The sequence below is a fragment of the Pongo pygmaeus genome, chromosome X (genome assembly GCF_028885625.2).
Source record: "Pongo pygmaeus isolate AG05252 chromosome X, NHGRI_mPonPyg2-v2.0_pri, whole genome shotgun sequence".
In the NCBI taxonomy this organism is placed as follows: Eukaryota; Metazoa; Chordata; class Mammalia; order Primates; family Hominidae; genus Pongo; species Pongo pygmaeus.
The window spans coordinates 53862316-53878286 of record NC_072396.2 but is presented as its reverse complement, the minus strand read 5'-3'; the positions used below and the strand labels follow the sequence as shown (position 1 = coordinate 53878286).

The window sequence follows — 15971 nt, the reverse complement described above, 5'->3', positions numbered from 1 at the left end:
AGAACATAATGTTCTGCTAGTGTTTGTTGGATGAATGGACATATTTGGTGGATATACTGTATTACTTTAACATTTATGGAGCATTTATTTTGTACAAGATACTGAGGGAAAATATAAAGTGAGAAGTGAGAATGAATCATCTGAGTATCCTCACTATGCCTCTGTGTGACCCTGGGCAAGTCACTCAACCTCTCTGTTTCACTTCCCTCATCTGTAAGATGGGAGGTAATAATAGTACCTATCTCATAGGATTGTCATGAGGGTTAAGTGAGTCCTTATATGTAAAGTGTGTAGCACAGTGCCTGGCACACAGTAAGCGCCAGAGACATGTTAACTATTGCCATTGTAGGTGTTGTTATGTGATAGCTCTGTGCTACGTGTTTTTTTTTTATAAAGCTTTATTGAGATATAATTTATATACCATAAAATTCACCCTTGTAAAGGGTACAATTCAGTGGTTTTTAGTATATGGACAGGATTGTGCAACTATCATCACAGTTTAATTTTAGAACATTTTCTTTTTCTTTTTTTTAAGACTAGTCAAGTGCAGTAGTGAGTGATGGGAAAAGAGTAGAACAAGGAGTTTGATCTGTAATTGACTGTAAACAACCAATTGAGATAACTCATTGCCTTTGGACCAGCCTCATTTTAGAACATTTTTATCCCCCTCCAAAAAAGCCCCATACCCGTTAGCAGTCTTTCCCCATTTTGCCACCCACACTCCAGCCCCTGGCAACCATTACTCTAATTTCTGTCTCTATAGATGTGCCTATTCTAGGATTTCATATAAAAGGAATCATACAATATGTGGTCTTTTGTGACTGGCTTCTCTCATTAGTATAATGTTTTCAAGGTTCATCCGTGTTTTAGCATGTATTAGTTCTTGATTCCTTTTTAATGACTGAATACTATCCCATTGTGTGGTCATACCACATTTTGTTTATCCTTTCATCTACTGATGAGCACTTGGTTGCTTCCACTTTCAGGCTATTACAAATAATGCTGCTGTGAACATTCATGTACAAGTTTTTAAGTAGATGTATGTTTTCATCTCTCTTGGATATATACCTAGGAGTGGAATCCCTGGATCATATGCTAACTCTATGTTTAACATTTTGAGGAACTGCCAAACTGTTTTCCAAAGTGACTGCACCATTTTACATTCCCATCCACAATGAATGAGGATTCCAATTTCTCTACATGCTCGCTAACACTTCTCATTGTCTGTTCTGTGGATTTTAGCTATCATAGTGGATGTGAAGTAGTATCTCTCTCTCTCTCTCTCTGTGTGTGTGTGTGTGTGTGTGTGTGTGTGTGTGTGTGTGTGTGTATGTTTAAGAAACTGATATTTATTTTCCGTCAATCTGATTTCTGTTTTCTATTCAAGAGCCTGTGGAAGAACAGCTTAAGACCACTCAGTGGTTATTCCTATCAATTCAGCTATCTGAGAGTGACTGCTACAGACCAGCCTCCAGTGGCAGGCTGAGTGCTCCAAACTTGAGTAGAGAATTATTGAATAGGTACAAAGGGCACCTGCATGCCTTCAGACCAGTCTGCACCCTCAGGTTGAATAGCAGTAGACTCAGGAGCTGGCGCAGTCCATTCACCCTGAAGTTCCTCCTTGGTCACAGCCTTTTCTGCAGCAGCCTGCTCTTCGTTTTCAATCTTTTCAGGATCTCTGCAGAAATAGAGATCAGGCATAACTCCCATGGGTGTTCACGGGAGGTGGTACAACGCACATGCAGAACCTCCTGGGCCAGCATCCATTACACTAGACCCCCTGAGGGAACTCCTGGGTTGTTGCATGGGATGGCAGTGTCCACACAGTGCAGGGGAGACTCTGTGTGACCCAGGGCAATGATAGGCAAGTTAATATAAGATGCCTCTGTGAGAGGTTAGTGATCAGCCCTGGGATCAGTAACCACCAGCAGACGTGGCTCCTGGAAGGCTGCCTGGATCTGATTAGTGAAAGTTCCAGGAGTGAAGTGCCCAGCAGTAAGAGTGGCTCCAGTGGAAACAGCAAACTTTAGCACAGCCCACTGGCCAGTATTCCTGGAAGGTATAATACTAACATCAGTCTGGTTTTCAGTGGCAACAATGGCAGAAGCTTCTTCCAGGTCCTCTTCAGATTTACGATGTAGATGCCATCACTTTTCCTTCTGTAGATGTACTGTTCCATTTGGAAGCCAAGGTTGGTGCCATTCAAGTGGGGTTCTGCTGCAAGGAATTTGAGGATATCTCTTCCTTCATCTGCAGGACACTAAGGGCTCCAGACATTGTGGAAGTTTCCCTTTAGGTTATGGGAGAATGCAGGAAACCCCTGATGGGTAACACTGAGAGCTCATTGTGGTTTCGATTTGCATTTCCCTGATGGATAATGATGTTGAGCGTCTTTTCATGTGCTTATTGACCATTTGTATATCTTCTTTGGAGAAATGTTTATTCAAATTCCTTGCCCATTTAAAAAAAATTAGTTGTCTTTTTGTTGCTGTAAGAGTTCTTTATATATTCTACGTACAAGTCCCTTATCAGATACATGATTTGCAAATACTTTCTCTCATTCTGTGGGTTGTCTTTTCTGTGCAAGGTGTTTTTTGCATGCTTTTATCCAAGACCACCCTGTCAGGTAGCTGTTATTGATAGGGAAATTGAAATTAAGAGAGAAGATGGAATTTAAATCCAGTTTTGTCTGACTGTAAAACTCATGTTTTCTCCTCTAACCCAACCTGCTCACAAAGATAAATTAAGACACGTTTCTGTCTTTAAGGAGCTCCGTCTGGCAGAGGACATAAAACAAGAATACAGATGAATGTGCTGTAAAGCAAGTTCCACTTGTTCCACAAATTCCACAAGATAGGGAGATAGGGAGTGCAGCAGGAGGTCAAGAGGAGAGAGAGAGAGAGAGAGCAGCAGCTTGCACTTCTGGCTGAGGAAATCAGGGTTGGCTTCAGTAAGGTGGCATTTGAGTTAAGTCTTGAAGGATGGGTACAGTTTCAGTGGATGGGGATGATGGAGTGAATGGGGAGAGCATTTCGAAAAGAGAGCAGGAAATGAGGGTTGGTTGAATGAATGGAGCCTTGATCCCAAGACTGGCTGTGATGTGGAGTCCCAGGGCTTGTTGAGTTGAGAGATCCTGGACTGCCTTGGTTAGAGGACCCGGGGACTGGCTGAGATGGGGGATTCTCGGGTTGGCTGGGGTAGGAGATCTGGGCACTGGTTTGAATGGAGAATGTAAGGGCTGGCTGGAGTGGGAGATGCCTGCGATGTTGTGCATGAATGTGTGTGTGCGCATCCTTTGGGAGTCCCAAGGGACGCCTGGGATGAGGGCAGCTGCAGACAGTCAAGGGACTGGCTAGGATGGGAGACTCAGGGACGACTGCCCATGATGGGGGCTGGAAGGAGGTCGCCTGAGGTAGGAGACACAGGGGTTGGCTAGGAAGGGGAATCTGACACTGGTTGGGATTGGCAGACCTAGGGCATGGGGAGTCCACGGGTTGTCGGGACCTGGGGACTGCCTGGGATGGGGGTTCCTCCCGGGATGGCTTTGGATGAAGATCCCCAGCCTGGCGAACCCGAGGGACCGGCGGACCCTGGGAAGGAGGCTTCTTTAGGCTCCGTTAAGTGAGGACCCTGGGACGGGTGGAATGGAGAGATCTCTTGCGGGCTGTCATGGGGCTGGCCCTGGCCGGGCGCCGGTGCCTTGGGGCCAGTCCAGCTGCGGGTGCGGGTGGCAGCCGCAGGTGGGGCGCGCGGGGGCGGGCCAGGCGAGCCGGGTGGGGGCAGGGGCGTGGGGCGGGCCGGCGGCCGGGGCGGTCCCGCGCGGCCGCGCTGCGCAGTGACTCCGCAGCGGGCGGAGCGCCGTGGGCCGCGTCCTCCCGAGCAGTGGCTGTGGTGGTGGTGGTGGCGGCGGCAGCGGCGGCAGCCTCAGCTCCTGCTCCCCGTGCCGCCGGCCCCAGCGCTGTCTCCCGGGCCCCCTAGGGCCCCCGGGCCCTCAAGCCCGGTGCGCGCCCTCGCGTCCCGCCGGCCCCCTCCCCCGGCTGGGCCCGGGGGAGGGTGGCGCCGTGAGAGAGCGGGGACAGGGCTCTCCTGCCCGTTCCCCTGCCCCTGGGCCGCCAGGATGGAGGCGGGGTCGGGGCCCCCGGGCGGCCCGGGATCCGAGAGCCCAAATCGGGCCGTGGAGTACCTGCTGGAGCTGAACAACATCATCGAGAGCCAGCAGCAGCTGCTGGAGACCCAGCGGCGGCGCATCGAGGAGCTGGAGGGCCAGCTGGACCAGCTCACCCAGGAGAACCGCGACCTGCGAGAGGAGAGCCAGCTGCACCGCGGGGAGCTGCACCGGGACCCCCACGGCGCGCGGGATAGCCCGGGCCGAGAAAGCCAGTACCAGAACCTGCGCGAGACCCAGTTCCACCACCGCGAGCTGCGGGAGAGCCAGTTCCACCAGGCGGCCCGGGACGTGGGCTACCCGAACCGGGAAGGCGCCTACCAGAATCGGGAGGCTGTGTATCGGGACAAGGAGCGGGACGCCTCCTACCCGCTCCAGGACACTACCGGTTACACAGCCCGCGAGCGTGACGTGGCCCAGTGCCACCTGCACCACGAGAACCCAGCCCTGGGTCGCGAGCGTGGCGGGCGGGAGGCCGGGCCGGCGCACCCGGGCCGCGAGAAGGAAGCGGGCTATTCTGCGGCGGTGGGCGTGGGGCCGCGGCCACCGCGGGAGCGGGGCCAGCTGAGCCGTGGCGCATCCAGGAGCTCCAGTCCCGGCGCCGGCGGAGGCCACAGCACCAGTACCAGCACCAGCCCGGCCACGACCCTCCAGAGAAAGTAAGGAATGTGTGTTTGTACCCCCGGCTCTTCCCTCTAGATCCCTCTCCAACTTGTCCAGCTGATAGAGTAAGAAGCCAGTGTCTGTTTCCGTGTCTTCCTCTCCTGTCCCAACCCGCCAGGAGAAGCCAGGTCCCCCTTCATCCAGCCGACACCCCTTCCCTGGCCACCCCAGACTGGGTTGGCCAGATGAGTGCAGGCGTCTCTTCTTTCCCGGTACCGCGGCCAGCGAGGGACTAGAGCAGTCATTGCCGCCTCCCCCGCCTCCACTTCTTCAACCCCTAGCTGCATCCTTGCCAGAAGATGGGTTTTCATTTATTTATTTATTTTGGGTATGCTGGTTGGAATTTTTGTGGTCGGCGAGGGTGTCTACTCAGAGCCCCAGGGGAGAGAAAGCCCCCCACCCCCGCCTTTTTTTTTTTTTTTTTTTTTTTTGCCTTTTTCTTTTTGCCTGATCTTTTCTCCTCTGGCCGCCTCAGCTCCATCCCTTACCAGAGAGGCAGGTGGGGACCAGAATGGCTGCTGGAGGCTGAGACATCCCTCTGAAGGGAACTGCAGCACATTCTGGCCGGGGGGAGCAAAGATGGGGGAGCAAAGATGGAGGCCAAGCCCTTGGCTAGTTCCTCAAAGTCCACCCCCTCTCCACCCTTCAAGAAAAACAACACCCATTTAAAGAGCCCTACCGGGAAGGGAAGTCTAGATTGCCCCTCTGCTGGATCGGTTCCAGTTCCTGCACTGGGGTCTGTGTGTCTATTTGGGACACCTTGGCACTATCTGTTGGGTTGATGGGACATGGACTGGGTCCACTTTTTCTGTGTAGATACCATGGTGAGCTGATTGGGATACATGTATCAGGCTGAGAGAGTCAAGGGCGTGCAGACTCCCAAGGCTGCCCTAAAGGCTCCCTTATTTCTTTTCTGCCATATTCGAAGGAACACTGAGCTGGGAGTTGGGAGACCTGAGTTCCCCTTCCAGCTCTTCTGCAGATTGGCTTTGTGACCTTGACTGAGTCTCTTTCTCTCTTAGGCCATCAGTTCCCCCGTATCTTTTTAAATGGCAAGGTCTGCCTTGGATGATCTTGAAGTACCCCTCCAGCTCAGATTTGATGGTTCTATGTTTAATCCAGCCACACTACAGAGCAAGTCTGAAGTCCTGTAGCGAATGGACAGGCTTCCCCCTCCTCTCACTGCTCAGCTGGTCCTACCATGTGCCACAACCAGTGGAGTGTCTCTTGGAGGCTGGGCTGGGGGTGGGGAAACCTTCTGCCTCAGGAAATCTGCCGGGAGACAGCTCTCTGCAACTCCCCCGTGGTGAGGCAGCAGGCTGGGGTGCTGGGTTGAGATGGCTGGGCCCCAGGAGCAGCAGCTGTAGCTTGAGGGCTCGGCTGGGCTCCACTGCAGCACACCCTAAGCTGAATTTTAGTGTGGACTGCCCCTGAGGAGTCTGGGGGCAAAGGAAATGGGCTTTCCTGCCCAGGCAGGGCTGCTGCGAGCTCAGTCCGGGAGGACTGACTTTGTGCCTTGGGGCGCCACACTGGAAGAGGGACAGAGGTAGACCAAGGTCCATTCAGGAGAGGGCCATGGTGGACCGGGGGCAGAGGAAGACTGCATGGGGTATGGTCGAGCCTGGCTGCAGAAGACTTTTCTAGAGGGGTCAGGCCTGTGACAGAGGGAGCGGACTCATTATGTGTGGTTTCAGTGAGCAGAACCCGAAACAGTGGGAACATTTGAGATAGATTAGGAAGAACTTTCCAACCTGGCATTCTGGTGGTGCAGTGGACTGCCGTGAGAGGTGGAGGTGGGAGCTGGATGGACCTGGAGCTCTCAGCGGAGCTTGGGTGGGAGTCTGGGAGAACTGGAGGAAGCATGATTCCTGAATCAGGTAGAAAGCCCAATGAAATGACCTGGGTCGTCCCCAGTTATGGGATTCCATGACTCTGGCTCTCCACCCTGCAGACATTGGTCTGAATCTCTTGGCTGACTGGTTGCCTGTTTGCTCCTGAGCTCCATGTTTCTGCTATCCGTGCAGGCCTACCTCTTGGTCCTTCCCTCTTTTTGTGAACCCCCCAGGTTGCTTGTTGCGTTTCCTTGCTTTGCATTTCCTACTGGATTAATAAAGGGGTTTAGGTAGTACTTTAAGTTTCTCTCCTGACCATATATTAACTATTTACACACCCATTATTACCTCTTTTGGACTTCACAACAAGCTTCTGCATTGTGGCAACTGCATTTTAGAGATGGGGAAACTGAGGCTCCAAGGTGAAGGGACCTCGCTCAAGGTTACCCTACTAGTTGCTAATGGAGCTAGGACTAGAACCCAAGTCTTCCTGTCTCCAAGGCCTGGTATTTTTTTCTCTAGAGCTCTCCAACCCGCAGGAGTCTCTTAGCCTCAGGACCTGGCCTGGCACTGAGCTAGGAGAGGCCAGGAGAGCCTTAGGTCTCTAGAGGATTTAAGCAGGAGGAGATGAGTCTGGGATGAGTGGGGAGTTGACGGCGGCAGGGAAGAAGGCTCTGTCTCCCTCCTTTCCACTCTCCCTCCTGGCCTGGCATCAGGAGGGCCTGTTGATGCAGTAGCCATTGCTGTCACTGCTGCTGCTGCAAGCGACTCCCCTGCTAGGTCTGTTCTGGGTTTGTAAGGAGTGGGTGAGAAGCCGCTGGAAGCGAGGGCAGGCAGGGTGGGAGTTTAGCAGCAGAGGCTGCAGCATTGGGGGAGGCTAGGTAGAGCGGGTACAGGCTGGGCTCTCTTGGTCCCCAGGCTCCCCCTGGTGGAGGAAGAGGGGAGAGTGGTGCCTGGGCCGAGCTGCAGCTTGTTGGGGGGCCCCGCTGTGCCTGGGGACTTTCTTTAGTCCTCCCAATGATCCCGTGCTTCTGTCACCACGATCCACATTTTACAGCAGAAGAAATTGGGGGATCAGAGAAGTGAAGCCCACCAGAGGTTACATTACTAATAAGACAGACTCCCAATCCTGTGAACTTTCCCTCTACTGCATTGGACATCAGCTGTCATGTCCACCCCCATCCATGTCATCCACCCAAGATTCCCATATCCTCCTGCACCGTCCCCTCTGGACAGGTTCCAGGATGCCAGTATCCCTTCTGCCGTGCTCAGGGTGTGGCCTTTCTAGTGCAGATAGAGTGAGATGCGTCCCTACCTCCTTTTGGTCCTGGGTCCTCTGTACGCGAAGGTTTTGTTTGCTTGCTTTTTAGTAGTCGTTGGTCCTGACTAATGCTCAGGTCTTTTTACCTGGAATTGTCCACATACCCCCCCAAGCCTGGCTGATTAGAGAATAGCTCTGCTTTTGTTGTTGATCTTGGCTTGGCCCCCTTGCAGTTCTGCCACCTAGAATGATTTATAGGAGTGCTAGGGGCCCCTGCTGAGTTGCTCCACGCTGAAGAGCTGCGTTTCCCACGCTTTTTGCATGGACCCAGCTCCGGCTCTGCTGTAGGCGGTGGTGGGCTGAAGCTGGTATGGTGGCAACTCTCCTTCCTTTACCCCCACCCCCATCCACCCGCAAGCTGTCTTACACTTGGAGATAGCAACTAGAGGGGCTGGCCTGGTGGTGTTTTTTTTTTCTTTTCTTTTCTTTTTTTTTTTTTTTTTTTGGTTTTGGTTTGTTTTTGGGACAGGGTCTTGCTCTGACGCTCAGGCTGGAGTGCAGTGTTGTGAACATAGCTTACTCAAGTGAGTTCAGGAGTTCGAGGCTGCAGTGAGCAATAATTGCAAAAAAGAACACCAGGCTGGCCCTTCTAGTTGCTATCCCCCCAATTTTTTTAAGCAGAGACGGGGTCTCTCTGTGTTGCCCAGACTGGTCTCAAACTCCTGGGCTCAAGCGATCCTCCCTCCTTGGTGTCCCAGAGTGCTAAGCCACCACGCCCGGCCCAACGTGGTATTCTTGACAGCTAGGGCAGTGTATGGTCTACCACATGCTGTCCTCTGCTTGCAGTGGGATGTCAGCATGCTCCCCGCAGGGGCTAAGGCCACTGAGAGACAGCATGTGAGACAGCGAGCCCAGGGAGAGGCTCAGGGGAAGTCTCTCCTTTGGGGTCTTGGGTACTTTTCCCAGGGGGTGTCGGGGGTGTCTCTCCTTCCCAGGAGGGAAAACCATTTATCTTCCCTCCCACTGTGTTGTGAGCATTATCTTCGTGTGGGAGGAAATGGTAATGTTGAATTTAATGAGAATGAGAGTCTTGCTTCTCTATCTAGATCTGGGGCAAGAATGGGGTTGTTATCATCTACAAACATTTCTTGGCTGTGTGTACAGCGCAGGAGGGGCCGCCAGGCTGAGCAAACACTGCACTCTTAGCACTTGCAGAACCCCTGCTCCCCTCCATCCAGGGAGACAGGGTTGCAGCCCTAGCCATGCCATAGAGACAACACTCAGGACAAAATGAGTGGCAAGGATGGTGAGGAGTGGAAGTTCTCAGAGGAAGGAGGGATCAGGGTAGGCCAGGCTGCTGTTTGAGTACCTGGGCAGTGGGTGAGGGATGAGGGGTATGGAAGGGATGTGAGTGGTCCCTTCATGGAGGTGGCAGCCAGGAGGAAGACGTCAGACCAGACTTGCTGCCTGCCCTTTCCTCATCTGTCCCACCCCTCCCTACCAAGGTCTCTGAATTTGCTGGGCGCAGAGTAAAGGCCTGGAGCATGGGGAAGAGGCCACACGTGTACCGAGTGAGTCTCAGCCTTCTGCCAGGCCCCACGCTATGTGGCTTTATGTAATAATAGCTAACATTTTTTCACTGCTCTTACTGTGTGCTAAGCACTATTTGTTCTAAGCGCTTTCCATGTATTAATTCAATCTCCACATGAATCCTCTCGTGTAGATATTGTTATTAACTCCATTTTACAGATGAGGAAACTGAGGCCCAGAAAGGTTGGATAGCATACCCAGGATCACTCAATGAATAAGTGGCAGAACTGTGAAGGAGCTGGAGGAGCCCAGGGAGTTGGGCTCCAGGGTCCGCAGTGTTCTAGCCCACCCTGGAGCACTACTTCTAACCTCATTTGCACAGAGCCCCTGCCAGATGGGTGTGTTTGTTTGTTTGTTTGTTTTATGGAGTTTCACTCTTGTTGCCCAGGCTGAAGTGCAATGGCACGCTCTCGACTCACTGCAACCCCCACCTCCCGGGCTCAAGCAATTCTCGTGCCTCAGCTTCCTGAGTAGCTGGGATTACAAGCACGTGCCACCACCCCCGACTGATTTTTGTATTTTTAGTAGAGACGGGATTTCACCATGTTGGTCAGGCTGGTCTCGAACTCCTGACCTCAGGTGATCCGCCCACCTCTGCCTCCCAAAGTACTGGGATTACAGGCATGAGCCACCGCGCCCAGCCTACTATCTTCATTTTTTCAGACAAGGAAACAAGGATCAGAGAGGTACAGTGACCTGCCCGAGGTTATTCAGGCAGATGGAGCCCAGAACTGTCTGGCTTCCAAGCCTATGGTACACCGCTGCCTCCCGCAGGTGGGCTTTAAAGACATCAGAGCTACTCCAGGTATGTGGCTCTAGCTTCCTCCAACAGAGCTCCCAGGACCGCTGCTCTAGGCAGGCTCCCTCTCACCATCACCCCCTGAATTTTGGCCATGGTCTCCTAGTAGATGGCTCCTCCTGCTCTCGCTCCATCAAGCCTCTGATGAGATGCAGCCAGACCATGTTCTGCAGTCCAGCTCCAGTAGTTTCACTCTCTCTTTGGCCTGAAAACTCCTCCGCCTGCCCTGCATGGTCTTCTTAGGATCTGTCCCCAGTCTGCCTTTTTCCTCTCGTCTTTGTACAGACTATGCTCCAGCCAGGCTGACCCGTGTGCCCCCCTGGTTAGCCCACTCAGGACTTCTGCTAGCGTCTAGGTCTTTGCTCTTGGGCTGCTGTACCCAGTTCCCAGGCTGGACTCAGCTGTTACCTCTCCTATGTCTGTTTGCTGGTGTCTCTGATGTTTGGTCTATCCTTGACCCTCTCAATGAGCACACTGCCCCTTTTTATTCCTTCAGGGTTGTTTACATCTCATGTCCCCTCTGTTAGACTGAGAGCCCCTTCAGATTTACATTTAACTGACATATACTGAGTGCATTTTGTGTGTCAGGTTCTGTGTTAGGTGCTGTAGGCATGAGTGAAGGAGCTATAAGCTTGGAAACACATAGCACAGCACATAGTAGCTGCTTAATAAATACTGAGTAGACAAATGAATGTCTGATTGAGTCCTGCTGAACTAATGGCTAAAGGTACCTAATTTTTTCTTCCTTCCAGGACTCCTGTAGTAAGAAATGACAACTTCAGAATTCTCTTGGGGTAGGCACAGTAGCTCCCAGCAGTTTGGGAGGTCAAGGCGGGAGGATCACTTGTGCCAGGGAGGTTGAGGTTACAGTGAACTATGATTGTGCCACTGCACTCCAGCCTGGGCAACAAATCGAGATCCCGTCTCTAAGGAAAAAGAAATTCTTTTGGCTTTTCTGTGGCTTTTTTCTCATGCTCCCTGGAGCCATTTTGGCCTTTGCTGTCTCTTCTCACGCTCACCAGCCTTCTGATTCATAGAATGTCAAGGTAGCAGACTTGGACGAGACTTTGGAGACATTTAGACCAATCTGCTGATCATTATCTCTCCCTACCATGTCAGGCTGTGGTCCTGACCCTCGATGCCAAGTCTTCTGTTCTGAAAGGAACAAAGAGGCCTGCACAGGACCTGTGTGCAGTTCACTCAGCCCAATGGGAAGTTGCTTATTTATCCATCAAACCTTTCTTGAGCTCAGACCCTGAGCTGGACATGGTATCTCAGGGTTGACATAAGACTTGGCCCCTCTGCCTCACTCACTGCGGTGTTCCCTGGCAGGATCATAAACATTGATCGTGGGGAAGAATGCTTAGTAAGTGACTTACTTCCTCTTTTGGGGAAGCTCGTTTAGGGCAACATAATTTTCCAGTTACTACAACTTCCTCATGGTATTTGGTTTCTCTCCAAGACTGCCTGTTGGAAGCATTTACACGAGGAAGCCCATTCCCCAGAGCTTAGTAGCTGAAGCTCTCTGGGACCTTAACATTCAGAGAAAGTGTGGTGCCATGGAAGGACTTTGTGTAACTCTAGGCAAATCACTTCACTTTCAGAGCCTCAGTTTTCTCAAGTAGTAAATAGGAATAAAACTGTATTTTCTGATGCATGAGATTCATGTTGCCAGCCCCCTATCTCCCTCAAAAAAATTGTATCAGAAAATTTCCTGGCTGCCTGGCATACTGTACGTCAAGGTCCTGATCAGGCTGGAAAGCTGAGAATGGAAAATAATACATGAGACTGCCCTGCCCCCTAGAGGCGGAATGTGGCAAACACACAACAATGCAAAGACTGATGCATCGCATCCCTTTCAAAACAAAGATGACAAGCCAGAGCTACACGGCTGATCAGGATTATTCCTCCAACATTTTAGATGTAAATGTATCACTATCATCACCTAATAGGTACCGTATCACTAATGTTTCACTGGTGCATTTCTTTGGAGCGATGTGATTTTTATACCTTTTTAAAGAGTGATATGACTGCATATCCAGGCCCTGTGATTTCCTACTGGATTCCAGGATACAGCATACTGCATTCACCTGAATAAAACCAATATTTTCCTTCATATAACCACTTCAGAATTATTGTCATTATATCTGTGATGAAAAGTACCTAACTTGGCCCTTCCCCTACATTTTCTTATAAATCTGAGAGGCATCTCACACAGCTGTATATCTGATATGCCAGCCAGTTCATAAACAGCCCATCTCATTGTGATGGTTGTGAAAATTAAATAAGATGACGTAGGTGAAGCGCTGAGCACACAGTATGTGTTTACTCAGCGATAGCCATTATTATTAATAATAACTCTGTAAAGCTCTGTGCTGTGGGAGGACAGGAGGAGAAACCATGTGGAAGCTCACCACATTTCAGAGAGAGAGGTCAGTCCAGTGAATATTCCATGATTAGTATCATATAGTTCCTGGCTTCAAGGTGCTCATAATTGGGTGGAGAAGGTGGTGGTGGAAATAGACGATTGCAGTGTGCTATCCACTGTGTCATGCCAGAGGGGAGCACAGGGGGCCACAGGTGCTCAAAGGAGAGACATCACCCTGGACTGTCAGGGAAGGCTTACTGGAGGAGCTGATACCTGAGCTGAGGCTTGGAGGATGAGTTGGAGTTAGCTAGGTGAAGAAGGACAGCTTGTGGGTTGGTGGGAATTGGGGGCAAAAGGGAGGTTAAGGCAGAGGGGCCAGCATGAGCAAACACACAGAGGTATGGGCCCAGCAGGATATGTGTATGGGGAGGTTTTTTGTTTGTTTGTTTGTTTGTTTTATGAGTTCAATACAAACTAGAGCACAAACAGGGAGGCTCGCAGGGGAGTCTGGAGGGCTGGCTGGCTCACATCTTGAGGACACTTCACTAGCAGCGTCAGGAGCTTTCTGCTGTTTTGTTTTTGTTTTTGGTTTTGGTTTGTTTTTGTTTTTATTTTTTTGAGATGGAGTTTTGCTCTTTCGCCCAGGCTGGAGTGAAGTGGCGCGATCTCAGCTCACTGCAGCCTCTTCCCCGCCCCGGGTTCAAGCAATTCTCCTGCCTCAGCCTCCCGAGTAGCTGGGATTACAGGCATGTGCCACCACGCCTGGCTAATTTTTGTATTTTTAGTAGAGACAGGGTTTTGCCATATTGGCCAGGCTGGTCTCAAACTCCTGACCTCAGGTGAGCCACCTGCCCCGGCCTCCCAAAGTACTAGGATTACAGGCATGAGCCACCGTGCCTGGCCAAGTAGCATTTTAAACTGGGGGAGAGGTGCCTATTGTGTGGTGTGGGAGAACATGTCAAGAGCCACGTTTTGGAGAGATCCCCCTAGAGGGCAGTTTGGAAGATAGACTGGAGGGTATCCAGGGAGGAGGCTGGTGCAGCAGTCTAGATAAGAGATGATCAGGCCTGTGCTTGGGCAGTGGGAGTAGAGATAACCTATGTAGGGAGAAAGATGATGATGGAGGGGAGCGCAGCCTGCTTTGGAAGCTCAGAGGAGTGGCAGCGTTCATGACCAGTAGGGTTTTAATAATACCAGCATAGAAATCAAGAAACCACAAGTTGGAAGGACTCTGACAAATCATCCAACTGAAGCTATTCATTTTACAGATGAAAAGACTGAGGCCCAGAGAGAGAAAGGACTTGTATAAGGCCAGTCAGGGTGTGAGCAGAAAAAGAGAACGCTGATTAGAAGAGTCACCCTAGTATGAATGCCAGCATTCAGAGCATCTTTTCTCTTCTTTTTTTCTTTTTTTTTTTTTTAGATGGAGTCTCTCGTTCTGTCACCCAGGCTGGAGTGCAATGGCGCGATCTCAGCTCACTGCAACCTCTGCCTCCTGGGTTCAAGGGATTCTCCTGCCTCAGCCTCCCGAGTAGCTGGGATTACAGGCATGCACCACCACACCCAGCTAATTTTGTATTTTTTGTAGAGACAGGGTTTCTCCATGTTGGTCAGGCTAGTCTTGAACTCCCGACCTCAGGTGATCCGCCCACCTCGGCCTCCCAAAATGTTGAGATTACAGGTGTGAGCCACCGCGCCCAGTGCATCTTTTCTTAAATGTGCTGTTCTCTTTCTCCCCCTAGCTCAGGCCCAGCCTTCTTTCTGCTGTTTTTTGTCTTACGTGGCTTCATTTACTATAACTGAGGCAGCTCAGAGGCAGTTTCTGGCCTGACAGCCAGGTCTGTCATCCCTGTTTTTCTGTTTTCGTGGAAGAGGGTGGACCTGTGTCTGTCTTTAGTATATCCCCATTACCTTGGGCCAGGCAGCTCTACCCCGGGTGTCTTTATTTTGAGGCCCGATGATATGATACATAAAGAACGAGCTTTGGAGACAGACAGACCTGGATTTGAATCTATGTTCCACCCCAACCCGTGGGATGGCCTCAGTAGGTCACTTTACCTTTTCTGAATTTTAGTTTTTCTGTAAAATGGGATAACAATGCCTATTTCTCAAGTTTTTTGTTTGTTTCTTTGTTTGCTTGCTTGCTTGTTTTGAGACAGGGTCTCTTTCTATCAGCCAGGCTGGAGAACAGTGGTGCGATCACAGCTCACTGCAGCCTCGACATCCTGGGTTCAAGTGATCCTCCTACCTCAGCCTCCCAAGTAGCTTGGACCACAGACATGCACTACCATGACTGGCTAATTTTTTTTGTAGAGACAGAGTCTCCCTATGTTGCCTGGGCTGGTCTTGAACTCTTAGGCTCAAGCAGTCCTCCCACTTCGGCCTCCCAAAGTGCAGGGATTATAAGCATGAGCCACCATGCCTGGCATATTTCTCAAGGTTAGCCAAGATAATTTCGATGGCATTCCCTGATACTGTAGGTGCTCCGTAAATAGTCATTTTTCTTCTCTTTCATGAAATCTCCCATGGACAATGACTTAATGAATCAAAGCTTTGCTTCCCCTGAAAACTGGTATATTTCTTCCTTCCTAATGTGAGGCTGTCATAGCTCATTGTATCTTCCTTTTTGCCTCAGCCACCAGTTAATTTGAATCATAGCTCTAGCATCTTTGTTGATTCGGACTTATTTTCGAGTTCAATTTCTATTCTGTGTTCTTGGAGTAAGCACCCTCAAATCCTTTGTGACTCAAGCAGGTATAAATAACTAATGGGTGTAAATAGTTGAATGAATGTAAGGCTGAAGAGGCTGGACTGGTGATGGTGGGATTTGAAGAGGACCAGAGGTGGAGCAGGCTGGGGCAGCCAAGACAGTATCTGCGTGGATGGCTGTGAGGAGCCAAGGGGTTAGTTAGGAGGGGCCAACCCTTCACCCGCCTCTCTTACCTCCTGTTCTCAAAAGAAGCATAGATTGGAGAACAGGACCTCATGTCACCCAGAATCATCAGCCTGCCCATTTCATATTTACAGTGTGGAAGCCAGAGTTCTAAAGAAAGAGAAGGGCTTGTTTTGACAAACTAAATCAAAGCAATGCGCATGCACAATTTTTAAAAGGCAAAATAGTACATAAGGACTCATGTAGTAAAAAACTGATGTCTTCCTATCCCCTGCTTCTCAGCCCCAGATGCAACCACTTTTCCCATTTAGTTCTTCTGGCGGTAACTTCATATCTCTAAATAACGTGCTTGAATGGGTATTTCCTATTTATCAACTTTAAACATTATCTTGACTTTTTC

At 50.6% G+C, this 15971-nt stretch overlaps 1 protein-coding gene and 1 pseudogene across 4 annotated transcripts in view; one reads left to right on the top strand and one right to left on the bottom strand.

Moving 5' to 3' along the window:
- Window positions 1-1509: 1509 nt before the first annotated feature.
- Window positions 1510-2277, bottom strand: LOC129025120 (small ribosomal subunit protein uS2-like; annotated as a pseudogene).
- A 1604-nt stretch (window positions 2278-3881) lies between these two features.
- IQSEC2 (IQ motif and Sec7 domain ArfGEF 2) overlaps window positions 3882-15971 on the top strand; it is an 88607-nt gene continuing 76517 nt past the window's right edge. For 2 of the 4 annotated variants that reach the window (XM_054471684.2, XM_054471681.2), the window contains exon 1: window positions 3882-4824. In XM_054471684.2, coding sequence (XP_054327659.1) covers window positions 4118-4824 — 707 coding nt within the window. In that variant the 5' untranslated portion in view covers window positions 3882-4117. The remainder of the gene's footprint in view (window positions 4825-15971) is intronic. The other 2 variants (XM_054471682.2, XM_054471683.2) reach the window with 2 other exon arrangements.